We start from the raw sequence: 14,016 nt of genomic DNA, 5'->3' as shown, positions 1-14,016 counted from the left end.
TCCTCTGCCTTTGTGAGTCTTGGATTTCAAATCTCTAGATAATAGTATAAATTCGTGAAAAACAGAATAAACCAGGTAAAATATGCGATAGGCTTAAGTTTTTAATACGAATTCTTAAGTTAATTGACATAAGCCTATAATAGCCTACGTGTATCAAAACAGTGGCCTAGGCATTACTCCAGTGGTACAACGTATTTGGGGGCCCGCGGAATTCAGTTGGATGGGTTTGGGTACTTCCCTGAGAAATTACTTTTAACGTATGCTCGTGCATTCTGAGACCCATTTTGTGGGGGTCCCGCTCCTTAGGGAAGGGTGCCCGTTCATCAGTTCCTGTTGTAATTTAGCCTGTGGGCCTACTATTTGCTTTAGCCATGCGTTAATTAATCTATATTTTAATATGTTTTCTTTCCAACTCATTTTCGGATCTTGGAATTTCAGGCGTTGGATCGCGGGGTACTAGTTTGTGATATAGGCTTACTTGAAGAAACTGACAGGTGCCCGTATTCTAATATGGGAATAATGGTCACATGACTGTTTATAACCAATCAAATTGCAAAGATATCATGCGCAAGAGTTATGCGCAAAGAAATAGTAATGACAACAAATATGCCGTCTGAAGCCCCTCTCCTACAAACAGAGGTAGAAAAACCTCAACATTTTACGTAAGTACAAAAATGAATAGTTTAAAATGCATAGAAATGGCAGAAGAAAACTTTGAACGTGTTGTCATCAGCATTTTTATATTATCTTCTTCTAGATATTTGAAAGAGTTTCGAACACAACAATGTCCGTTATTTCTACAACACAAGTGTACACTGCATCGACCCTTCACCTGTTTTCACTGGCATTTTTTAAACCAGCGACGTAGACGACCAGTACGGAGACGAGATGGGACATTTAATTATAGTCCGGATATATATTGTACTAAATATGATGAAACTACGGGGATTTGTCCAAATGGAAACGAGTGAGTATTATTGAGGTTCAAATTTGGTGGGACATTTCTTTAAAACATCCATTATTTATCCTAAATTCTGCGTATAGAGCATTGATTTGGCCTCTACGAATTTCATTACTAGACTCTCAATCGCCTTGCACAATGTGTAAAGGTTTTCGATGGAATTTAGATCATTATCTGTTGTTTTTATGCGAGTTCAGGTCGTATTTCCTATTTTGACATGATGTAAACAAAAATGGCCGCCATCTTGTTCTATTTAGATCGGAACAAAGTGGTACAATTACAAACATATTTAAGCTTCCAGCTTGTCGGCTTTTACAATGTATTTCTTTGATCTTTCGGTTAATGTACTTGGCAAAGGATTTAGAGACATTTCAGCAGTTGACACTCTAATTTCTTTGTCGACATATCGGTGAATGTTTTGTGTTTGAATGGTATTTTGACAAGCAACATAGAGTCAGCACGTTTTGTTGTCAGTAATGTTATAAGACTGTCAAAATTTCATTTTTAAAGATATACACCATTGGTGAACAATATTGTTAAATTTATTTACTGGTTTTTGCTATAGGTTCATTTTGTATTTGTATGTTGAGTTATAAGCTTTATTTGAACTAAATATAAGAAATATTCTTTGTTTTGTTATTTATTTATCAGCTGGGGTAAAAACTGGGTCAGTAAATAGCCTTGACCTTGGTAATAGTTTCTGTATTGTATTGTCTGTTGGTGCTGATATATATTGAAAATAATTCAGAATCTCTCAGAATTGTTCTGACCCACCTAATCCCCTATCAGACAACAATACAACTCATTACAGACTGAGCTATTCCACTGATTATACTTTGCAAATTCTATGTTCGCCTTGAAAGTCATGAAAGTAATGCATTTTCCTTTTAATTCCTTTTCCTAATTCTTTATCAAAATGCAATAGATTAGAGATATATATTCCATGATATATATTTCTTTGCTAAGACTAATAAATACTTTTTTATTTGGATCTAGTAATTTTTTGTGGACAAAAAGCAAGAGAATATCCTTGTACACTTGATTGTAATTTCATATTCATGGTATTTGAATTTCCTGCATAGCAGTTAATATTGAATTTACAAATATTATATACCAGTATTTTAAAATGAGTTATATAGAAACTTTGTACAAATCAGAGAAGAAATGTTGTTTAACTATCTGTGTATTCCAGTTGTCCCTATTTACATAGAACAGCAGGTGATACTGAGAGAAGATATCATTTAAGATATTATAAAACAGGAACTTGTGTGTATGAGACTGACCCAAGAGGACATTGTGCTAAAAATGGACCACATTGTGCTTTTGCTCATGGTGCAGGTGATTTGAGACCACCAGTATATGATATACATGAATTAAAGACTGTTGATCAGATAGATTTAGAAACCATATCAACTTCTCCTAGTAGTTTAGAAAAAGAACAAATTTTATCAGAAGATCCTAAGTGGAATGGTAAGTGGAACTATGTTAATATAAAATTTCACGATTCTTGTTTGGGTTCATGAGAAAAAAAGAGTTTAACCTAAACTGTGCAATGTGTGTCAATTTACAGAGTTATATTTCTACCCAAGACGTATTGAATAATTAATAGTGAAAATAATTTAAAAATCAGATAATTTTTGTTAAATTTATTTACATTAATAAACAAAATTAACATCATAATAATAAAAAGAGATTTATTTTTGATTACTGAGTTAAAGAATTTAATGACAATTCTTATGAAGCATGTACACACTTCATCTTGAATTTGTGGACTATTTTAATTTTTAGTGAGACTTCCAAGGTGAATTTGTTAATAAGCTAGTTTACTTTTGTGTACCTTAGTGTACTAGGACCTGTGCTTATTTAACATATTTAGTGTTGGTTTGGCCTAAATTGGAAGTTAAAATTGATGAATGAATGAAGTGAAGACCACAGTTTTGATAAGATTTTGATGACTTTGTTTTATTCTGAAATTTCACTGTGATATATGTAGGATATCATCCTTTACAGATAACAAAAATATTTCAGACATTAGTCATTTCAAGAGCATCATTATGGCTCAATATTCATGATAGTTGTTCATTGTTTCAGATACAAATTATGTATTGCATTATTATAAAACAGAACCCTGTAAACGTCCTCCAAGATTATGTCGTCAAGGCTATGCATGCCCTCAATATCACAATAGTAAAGACAGACGAAGATCACCCAAAAACAATAAATATAGGTAGGTGAAATCTTTTTTACTAATAAAATCTAAAAAAAAAAGTTGTTTTTAAACAGACCAAAGTAAGTAGTTGAAAATATATGTAAAAATTTTGAATAAGATGTTTTTAATTTTGAAGGTCAACACCTTGTCCTAATGTTAAACATAGTGATGAATGGGGCGATCCTACATTATGTGAAAGTGGTGATAGTTGTCCTTATTGTCATACTAGAACTGAACAACAATTTCATACTGAGGTTAGTTTAACTATTATCATTGATCAGTGTATTATACAAATTTACTGCTTTTGATTAAAGTGAAACAGAAATAGAAAACTACCAAACTCTAAAAATTATATCTTGAATAAAGAATGACGATAACAGTTAAAAATGTCTTTTGTTGATCTAATTATGGAAAATTTTCTTTTGCAACTTAATTATGGAAATCAAAATTGAAGCTGATTGAAGTCCAAATGAAAAACATGTGTGACCAATTGTTAAGCAAATTATGAATTCAATTAAAATCAATCAATTGATTTACTTATATCATCTTTGATAGGAATTAGATGAACATTTCTTCAGTCAAAGTATATTACTATATATTGTTATCTTTCAGATTTACAAATCAACTAAATGCAATGATATGGTGCAGAGTGGATACTGTCCAAGAGGACCTTTCTGTGCATTTGCTCATGTTGAACGTAAGTGATTTCTTCTTAATTTTATTGTTTCACACTTGTTTAATTTCACTTGTAGTTTCTTACAAAAAATAAATAAATATTTCTTGGATCTATAAGTTTGAAAGTTATCCAAATGCCATATAAACATAATCATTCACATCTTTAAGGTAATGAAGTAGAACTTGCATGTAATAGTTATGATCTTTTTATAGAGGAGATGACATCAGAAAGGGAAGTAACTCCATCAAGTGATAATTCATTAGCAGCATTCTTTACTAATGCTCTGCCCAATACTGGTCATGATCATAGTGATAAAAACAATGCAAAGAAGGTAATATTTTACCCTTAAGATATTGATATTTCGAAGGGTTTTGGAATTCTGGTTACAAATGACCATGGTAAATACAGGTGTCAAATTCATTATACATCCTATCATGCATCTGAATGCCACTTAGTATTCTACTGAGTGATTCACATATACTGGAGTTTATAGTATCGGTCTGTCATACTCTAAGATTATATTTAGATCCCTGATCCTGATGACATTAATTACCAGACACTCAGATTTAATCCTAAAGAACACACTAGAACATAATTGTATTCAAGAATGAAATACATGGAGTATCAAGCAAGATATGTAGTAATGTACAACACTCTATTTCTGTTTATATAAGTGATAATTACCATGATAATTGTAGGAAGAAAATGGAAAGCATAGTATATCTAGTATAAGATTACCAGATCCTATTGGTAAAGAAAGGACAAATAGTTACAGCTCAGTGAGTAGCATAACAATACATTTCTCTGGACACACTTTATATTGAAAAATTTCTTCCTATTACACTAGATCAGAGCATGACATTTTTGGAAAAGCTTAGGTTTGAAATAAGGTTTGAAATGTGCAAAACCTATGGCTATATCCATATTTGAAGTAAGTAGGGACTTTTAAAGGGACAGATGCGCTAATTTGAGGTTTGATTTGAGTCTTGAATATATATAAATAGTCTTCAGATGTACTAGAAATGTATGAAAATTTCTACAAAAATATCAATTCTTTTCCTATTTCAATAGATGTCTTTTCTATATATGGCAGTGCCTCAAGAAAAGATGACTCTTCATGTTAACTTTCAAACTCAGTTCTGTACAAACATGGATTTAAATGCTCAAATTTCGACTAAAACTTTAATAATGTATTGGTTCATGGTATATTAGAACCCCTTTCATCAACTCCTTGAAAAAATTGCATTGGAATTTTCGTTGAATTATTTTTTCGTGTAATCTATCCAGAAGTAATCTATGAATAGTCTTCAGTAAAACATATTCTGTTTGAATTGAAATAGTTTTCATGTTGAAATCCATAGTTTCTACTTGTGACCTAGGCCAGTGGTTCTATTGGGGAGTATCTTCTATAACACCTCTAACTGATTGTCTGAGCTAAAAAAATTCATGTATCTGAGACTATGGTATGATTGGTCAAAAAAATCTATCTGTCTCTTTAAGTGATTTTCTCAATTTATGCTTCCATAAGTCTAGAAATGATCTAATGGATAAGCCATTTGCAATCTTGTATATTTAATTGTAGAGTGTTGGTAATGGAAGTTATATAAGCAGTAGTAGTCCACTACCTGAACCTATTGGTAAAGGAAGATCTAGTAGTGTATCCAGCAGTATTAGTTCAGATGTTGGAATGCCTTGGACACAATATCTCAGAGCTCCAGGATCTGAAAGAGATGATTTTCAGGTACATCTTAAATTAATGTTTATGTCATGTTTATGCATAGCTATTTCAAGTGGCATTGCACATGATTTACATTGCATATTTATATCTAAATCTATGTTTAAAAGCAAAGTTAAAACTGAAAATTACATTGAAAACAAACAATTTTCAGAACAAAGTTTATTCTGTCAATTTGTGGAATGTGATCTGATGATCTTTCATTACTTTCTGTAATATGGCCCAAGACTATTGCCTAAACCCTACTGATTGACAACATCAGTGGGAGGTGCTTTCCTTGTAATACATGAATATTATTAATGTACTACAAATTTTTGCAGCTCACCATTTGATTTCTGTGCTGTATCTTCTTTGGCTCACATTATTTTTACATACCATTGACAATATAATCTTGACATTTTTTTAAGGATATTGTCCTTCAGAGGTTTGAATTTTTTCAGGGAACTTTACGTAAACAATTACAAGCTATTGACAATGATCCTTCTATAGACACTAATGAAAAAAATAAAAGAAAACAGAATTTGGTATTATTACATAATTTAAATATGAGCAATGCTGTTCCTAGTGCCTTTAATACAACCTCATCATGTAGCCCTACTGGAACAGTTGTATCTAATTCCATGATGTCAGCATTAGCTCCAGCATTTTATCCTCCCGGTGATACTGTTGAAGCAGTTATTGGTAAGTTGGTTTCTTTTTCTCCCCTCCAAGGGCATTATTGTATTTTCTACGTTCTTTCTTTTAAATTTATTATTTTATTATCACGTATTGTATATGATGAAATGTATATATATTATCTCTTGCCATTCAAAACCATGACCACTCTAAAACTAAATAATCAATCTCTGGAGCTTGGCTCAAGATGTATATATATCTTTCAATTTTCTTTTCATACGCCCACTCGATAGAGTTTTAAAGTTTTTAAGAAGGGCAATAACTCTAAAACCATTCATCAGATCAAGTTTCATCCAGATCAGATAAAAACTGTAGCCTCTATCATGCCTACAAGCCAAAGTTGATGTGTTTTTATTAAGTTAAGGGTAATAACTCTCATCCGATTATAACCAATTTCAACCTTGACAGCGATCCCATCAATATATACACTCATACCAAGTTTGATAGCAAAAGAATGAACGGTTTAAAAGTTATTGCCTTTGTATATACATCAATGTTTGAATTTGGTGAACTGTTTCGCGTTAGCTTATAAATATTTTTAAGACTATTTGAAAATTCATTATGAAGCCACGAAAGACTTTTTTGTCATTTCTGATAGCTGTTAGTGAGCGTATGTTACCTTGTCTGGCAGGCTATCTTTGTAAATTTTGCAGGTAAAGCTCTAGATGATATAAGTCTAGATGATTTTGATATTAATAGCTTAGATAAAGAATTTGATAATGATAATAATTCAGTCAGTAGTAGTATTAGTTGTGGTTTATCAGCGTCTGGTTGTCTAGGATCTATATCAGGACCTATTGGTATACCACCTAATAAAATACATCAAAGAGGTAGTGTTGGTAGTCTCTCTCAATCACCACCCTCACCATTTGGTAGCTATGTTCACTCTATGCTACCTTTACATCAAGTACCAAAAGAAGAACAGGTAATTTAAAAAATTTTGTAAAAAGTTATCTTTTCCTTTTTATAGACTCTTTTGAAGATCTATCCATCAAATTAAACAAAGGACGAATTTTGACAATGTATTTTATCATATTAAACTACATATGGTTCTTAATGGAAATAACATACACGAATGTAGTTCATAGACATTTTGAATCCCCAGCTCGACTTAACAAGTTAAATTTTTAAAGATGCTATAAAATTGTAACAAAGTCAACTGTGATTTGAAGGCTTAGTTTTAAAATCATGCCCTTTATCAAAATTCGACTCATTAAGTCTAGGTAGAGATTCAAATGGTTGTGAACTACATTTGTGTGTGTTATTTTCATGTAAGAACCTTACTTAGATACGATGTGTATCTATGTGGGCTTTAATGATTAAACTCGTACATCTTTGTATCTAGCAATGAGATTATAATTATTTGTGTTCCTTATTTCAGTTATCAAGTCCTTTTTTAGGTCATCCTAGCAGTAGTAAATATCCTAATTCTTTTACTGAAATCAACTCTATGTCTCCTCGTAGTGCTGGTCCACAATCACCACATAGCTTATATAATAATAATAATCACCATAATAATAATAATCACAGTGGTGATAGAATAAAAGATTCCAAAACTAAAATAACAGATATAGAAACAGTATTTAGAACAGTAAGTAATATTATTTCTGAGGTACTTCAGAACATTGAATAGACTACAGAGTACAGACTACAGTTTCTGATTTAAATGAAATTTAGTGTGAGGATTTGTTATGATGAAATCTAAACAAGTTTAAATTTGACAATTTTTTGATGAACATTTTTCGAGTTATTTCCCTTGACTTAGTCAAAATGCTATAATTATAGCTATAATAGAAGCTATAATTTGAAATGGATTTAAATGAAACTTACCCTTGCCCTTGACATAGTAAAATTGCGCGTCAAAAATTGTTTGTGGGCACAATGGAAACTAAAATTTTTCGATGGATTTTGATGAACTTGGTGTGAGCTTTGGAATTAACATGATCTCGGTCAGGTTGGAATTGAAATTGACGACTTTTCGACAAACAGATTTTGAGTTATTGGCCTTGACTTAGTAGAATTGGGTCAAATTTGTTTGTGAGCACTATAGAGACTACTGTTTTTATACGTCCATATGAAAATGTGTAAACATTCACAAAAAAACTAGATTGTCCTAAAGTCCAACATTTTTCAAGAGCACGAAGGGGGCTTTTGTGCTCTTGAAATGTTATTATAGTTTAGCTCTTATAGTTTTTACCATAGCATATTTTTTTTTTTTGAATGTTTACAAATTTATAAGATCAAGTTCAAATTTGATCATTTTTCAATGAATTTATTATGAGTTATTGCTCTTGACTTGGTAAAATCACATCAAAATTTGTTTGTGGGCACAATAGAAGCTACATTTTCAACCGATTTTGAACTTTGTGTGAGCATTGAAATTGATAAGATCTCTGTCTAGTTTGAATATCCAATGAACGGTTTTTGAGTTATTACCTTTGATTTAGTCAAAATCCATAAAATTTGTTCGTGACATCTGATTAAAGTGACATTTTGGTGTGATCATATATATTGATGAGATGTTGAACAATTCGAATTTTTTTGTTGAAAGGTTAAACAGTTGTTTAAGTCAAACGCATCAAAAACACATATAATTTTGTGTGATTACATGTTTGTTTTATATATTGGAAATGTTTTTGAGTTATTGCCCTTGACTTAAATCATTTCAAATTTTTTCATGCGCTCAAAAGATTCGATTTTTCATACCATTTGAAATTTTGTGGATCATTGGAATTGATAAGGTCTTGAGTAAGGAGTTGATTACTTGAGTATTGGATAGAAACTTGACAGATTAACCATTATGGTTCATGATGCTCCTTATTGAGTCGAAAAATTTGACAAAGCTTTTGTGTGGACATATGATTAATTTGCCTGGCAAGCTACAGTAAAATGCTGACTTTGGTGTTTCTATATTTAAAATGTGAATTTTTGACCTATGGTAATAAGATATCAATGTATAAATGTTCTTTTACAGGCATGTGATAATTGGAAGAAGGCAGCTGATGATTCGTTATTAAAAGCTAAAAAGGCTGATGAAGAAAAATTACATGCTGTTAAACAAAGAGATGAGGTTTGTAGCTGGCTTAGTCAAGATACATTACTAGAGACTTATATATCGTGGGTGACTGCTTGAAACCTCGTATATGCCATATTTTTTCATTTTGACATTTTGGTACCATTCGAAAGCTCGTAAAAGCGTGGATCTTGTGATCAAAGCCTCGTATTCTTAACTTGTAAATAACCCCAAAACCACTTATTAGATAACACGTATATAAACCATCAGATTATAAACCTCGTAAAATGTTATATTATGTTCAATGTCCTTTGGTTCAATAAGCCGGGTACTCAAATTGCTATACGAGGTTTTAAATTTTCAAAGAATGAAAACCATGTATAACGATTAAAAAAATAATGAATAGTTTTTTTAGTTTTTCTCAAAAAGTAATTTCGCATCATATATCCTTAAACGAGCTTTCACCCACGATATGGCCATTCAAGTGAATGTTTCATTATTTTATGTCTGAAAAGTAGCTGAAAATAAGTTCCATCAACTGGTGTAACTCAACATTAGACAACCATATCTTTTTTAAGACACAAATATCTTTTAATTGAATTTAAATGAATGTCAAACATGAGGTATAATGTTTAATTGTTTGAAATTGCTTAGGCAGAAGAAAATCGTATTTTAAAGCAACAATTTTGATACAACATGTGAATATCAAATTATAGAAAGGATTTATTTTATTGTAGGCTGTTAGTCAAACACAGCGTTTAAGACAAGAAATAGATAGATTAAAAGGTGGACCATATTTAAGGTGTTTAGTGAAAGCTAATGAAGTAGAATCTATACCTATAACACAATTACGACATATACGGCAGCAGTTACAATCAGATTTAGAAAGAATAGATAAGGTATATTACTTCATAACATTAATCAAATACATCACATTTCATAACTGGACTTGGGAGGTTTGATTATTATATTGGTTCAGATGACTGTAGACAAGGTGTTTCTTAATATTTTTGAATTTTCACTGCTCTTCTACATGTGTTTTATATTTTTATGTTGGTATTTTGAATAATAGTAAACAATAATTCACTATGCAATATCTCATAAATAAGAACAGAAGCAAAGAAGTCCACTGATATTTTCACAATATAGATAAGTATGTTATATATTTTTTTCAGGTGATAAGTGAATCATCTGTGAAATGTGTAGCTTGTCAAGATAAAACAAAGACTGTTACTACATTACCTTGTAATCACAGAGTATTATGTGATAGTTGTACAGCTAGGTCTAGAGAATGCCCTTTATGTCAAGTCAAAATAAATATTTCTCATGTGAAACCTTAATGATAATATTTCTTAGTTTAATTTATTAGTAATTACATTTATTATGTAGTGAATTTCATTCTAGCTTAAATTGACATTTATTATTATTAAAAACATGGATAAAATATTTCATTTTGAACATTTGCTTGGTAAAATTAATTTTTAGATCAAGTATAAAGTATATAACCCAGGGTTTTTAGCCAAGTATTTAAAATTTAAACATTTACAGCTATTGAAACTTACATAAGGTAGAATCAACCTAAAAAAGACTTGTTATGTAATGTCATATATTGGTTTATTGATAAACTGAAATAGCATTACTATTAATTATACCACATCTACAAAGGCATGTTAAACAGAGGACACTGTTTAGCCTAATACTTGCTGGTTAGTAACCATGCAAGTCACAATCCCTTCAATATATATTTCATTGTATTAGTATGTCTTGGTGCAATGGATTTATTATTTATGATAATTATTGTCAAATGATATGAAAAGATTGTTTTGTTTAAGAAAACTCATGTTATGTGTGAAATACTCTTGTTAGTTTCTTTTCTCTATATGAACCATTTTCTCGACTCTAAAAGTTATTATTAATCCTCTTTTGATGACTTTATTTTGAACTATTCAAATTTCCTGAAGTATATTGTTACAGTACAATTCAAAATCACAGAACTAGAAAGAAGAATTGCCGGCTTTCTCAGTTGCAACTTGGAATGGTTTTTTATCAAGATGTAAAAAATTCTACACACTAACATTTGAGAAAAATTCTGGACCCCAGCTTTAAGGCTGAGTTTGTATATAAGATAAAAGTCTTTTGTGGTTAAAATTTATGCAATGGATGTGTTTTTTTTGCACAAAAGAATCTGAATAAATTGTATAGTCAGAAATACTGTACTTTATTATTTTCAGATAATTTGAAGACTAGATGAGATTTCTTGATATTAAACTTATATTTAAGATAAGATGTATCTTAAAAAATCTAGGTGTGTTTTAGTAGCCTTTATGATTGTTCTACGTTTTTCACCTTTTACAAATGAAACACACATATTGAAGTATTTTCATATTTGCTAAAAATGAAAGTGAAAATTTCTATATTGTAAATGAAAATACCAATTCCTTCTATATTGTCAAATTGTATTGAGCCTACTTAATCAAAGAAAGTGCTATTTTATTTAATAGTATAGGGTTGTGCTATTATTCTATGTTTTTTCCTCTATATCATTATGGGTTGGCACAATATCTCATAGTGCTAATTTGTTTAATTGATAAATCTTATAATCTCACATTGCTTTGATATCACATTATGTTTAAGGTATATATTCAACATCTTAAAAATTCTTATACACTCATTAACAGCTCTGATCAAAGCAAGAAATATCCTTATCAATTTGAATCATACATCTGTAATATGGAGTGCAATACAAGTATAGTAAAGTTGATGGCTTATTCTTTTTTGCTTTGATGAGACTGGAATAATTTGCATATAGGCTAATGAAAATTTATATTAATTGCTTAAATCTATGTTAAAGATATATGCTGGTCATATATTATGTTTGTTACACCTTACCCTATTTGTCATTGTTCTCTCTGAACAAAGTCTATTGTACTATGAAAATTCAATGAATGGTGTGAGGTAATTGAAGGTACCAAGTTTGTGTCCAGTTAATGCCTGAAGAAATGATTGAAATAGGAAACAATGTGATAAATAACAATGAGTATCAGTATTAAAAACTAGTCATTATAGTCTACATTAATTAATCTGTTAATTACATTGACATTAAATTAATAGATCTTAATACTTGATAGACACTTTAACAATCTTTTCACACATCTTTTATATGATATACATGTTTTTTTTATGGATTACCAGTATGTGGTCTATAGCTGAAACTGTATCTATTGTCAGACGAGGTGTTATGAATGGTGTATATAGGAATCAAGATTATGATGGAGAACCACTAAAGAAAAGTTTGTGATAAAACAATATTATACTGTATATGTGTAAGAATTTCAAAATGGGTTTTGATAACTCATGTCAGACATTTTGAGAAAAAAAAAAGATTTCTTTGTTTTTATTTGTGTACTGCAGACGATATGCATAATTTCCAATGCCAAACATTTATCACAATTCGTATACTTCCATACCACACGAAATATCTTGTGTTACTAGCTAGCAGATTGTAACTCGATAACAGTTATTTCTTGTGGTGTGAGAGAGAACTTTTCTACCGCATAACAACATGTGCTTAGAACGCACCTCTGCAGCTTTAGACAGCAACTTGAGATGTTAAATATCCTGAAAATGGATATGAAGAAAAAAAATAAGCATATCTCGACATTCCATTGCCTTGTCTCTATTGAAAGTTTGAAGTCAAATGGTGCACCCAGTGTAAGGAATTTTGTGGGAAGCAAATATAGCTTTCGGGAACAAAATATAAAGTAAAAGATCTGGTGGTACTAAATATTCGCAAGATCATTATTCACCGGATCACGCGCTATTTATATATTTCGTTACAGGCCTATTGTGCAAAGAAGAATCAAAATATGTTTCATCAGATCATGCGCTATTAAGATATTTCTTTATATTGTGCAATAAAAGAATCAAAATGTGATTTATCGGATCACGCACTATGATATTTCGATACATTGTGCAATAAAAGAATCAAAATATGAATCATCGGATCACGCACTATTAAGATATTTCTTTATATTGTGCAATAAAAGAATCAAAATGTGATTTATCGGATCACACACTATGATATTTCGATATATTGTGCAATAAAAGAATCAAAATATGAATCATCGGATCACGCACTATTAAGATATTTCGTTATATTATGCAATAAAAGAATCAAATTATGATTTATCGGATCTCGTACTATGATATTTCGATATATTGTGCAATAAAAGAATCAAAATATGAATCATCGGATCACGCACTATTAAGATATTTCGTTATATTGTGCAATAAAAGAATCAAAATATGATTTATCGGATCACGGACTATTAAGATATTTACTTATATTGTGCTATAAAAGAATTAAAATATGAATCATCGGATCACGGACTATTAAGATATTTCGTTATAGTGTGCTATAAAAGAATCAAAATTTGATTGATTGGATCGTGTGCTATTAAGATATTACGATATATTGTGCAATAAAGAATCAATATAATATTTATCGGATCACATGCTATTAAAATACTGTCTTATATTGTGCAATAAAGAATCAAAATATGAATTATCGGATCACATATCCTTTTAAAATATTTCCTTATATTGCGCAATAAAGAATCAAGATATTATTCACCAGATTACATTTCATTAAAATATTTCGATGTATTATGTAATAAAGAATCACAATTCATCGGGTCGCGTGCTATTGAAATATTTAGATATACATTATGAGTTTTTGTCGGCCGAT

General features: G+C 30.4%; 1 protein-coding gene across 1 annotated transcript; it reads left to right on the top strand.

Annotated features, from left to right (window-relative positions):
- Positions 1 to 606: 606 nt before the first annotated feature.
- LOTGIDRAFT_196428 (hypothetical protein) lies at positions 607 to 12,665 on the top strand (the record flags this gene model as incomplete). Its single annotated transcript, XM_009066329.1, has 11 exons — positions 607 to 662; positions 758 to 967; positions 2,154 to 2,431; positions 3,053 to 3,188; positions 3,307 to 3,424; positions 3,783 to 3,867; positions 6,967 to 7,163; positions 7,638 to 7,847; positions 9,231 to 9,326; positions 10,007 to 10,168; positions 10,445 to 12,665. 11 exons carry the CDS (start codon positions 607 to 609, stop codon positions 10,607 to 10,609), a joined length of 1,713 nt encoding a protein of 570 aa, XP_009064577.1. The 3' UTR covers positions 10,610 to 12,665.
- Positions 12,666 to 14,016: the final 1,351 nt, after the last annotated feature.

Source organism: Lottia gigantea (assembly GCF_000327385.1).
Source record: "Lottia gigantea unplaced genomic scaffold LOTGIsca_75, whole genome shotgun sequence".
NCBI lineage: Eukaryota > Metazoa > Mollusca > Gastropoda > Lottiidae > Lottia > Lottia gigantea.
Note: the sequence above shows the minus strand (reverse complement) of the source record. Positions and strands in the feature narration are given on the sequence as shown.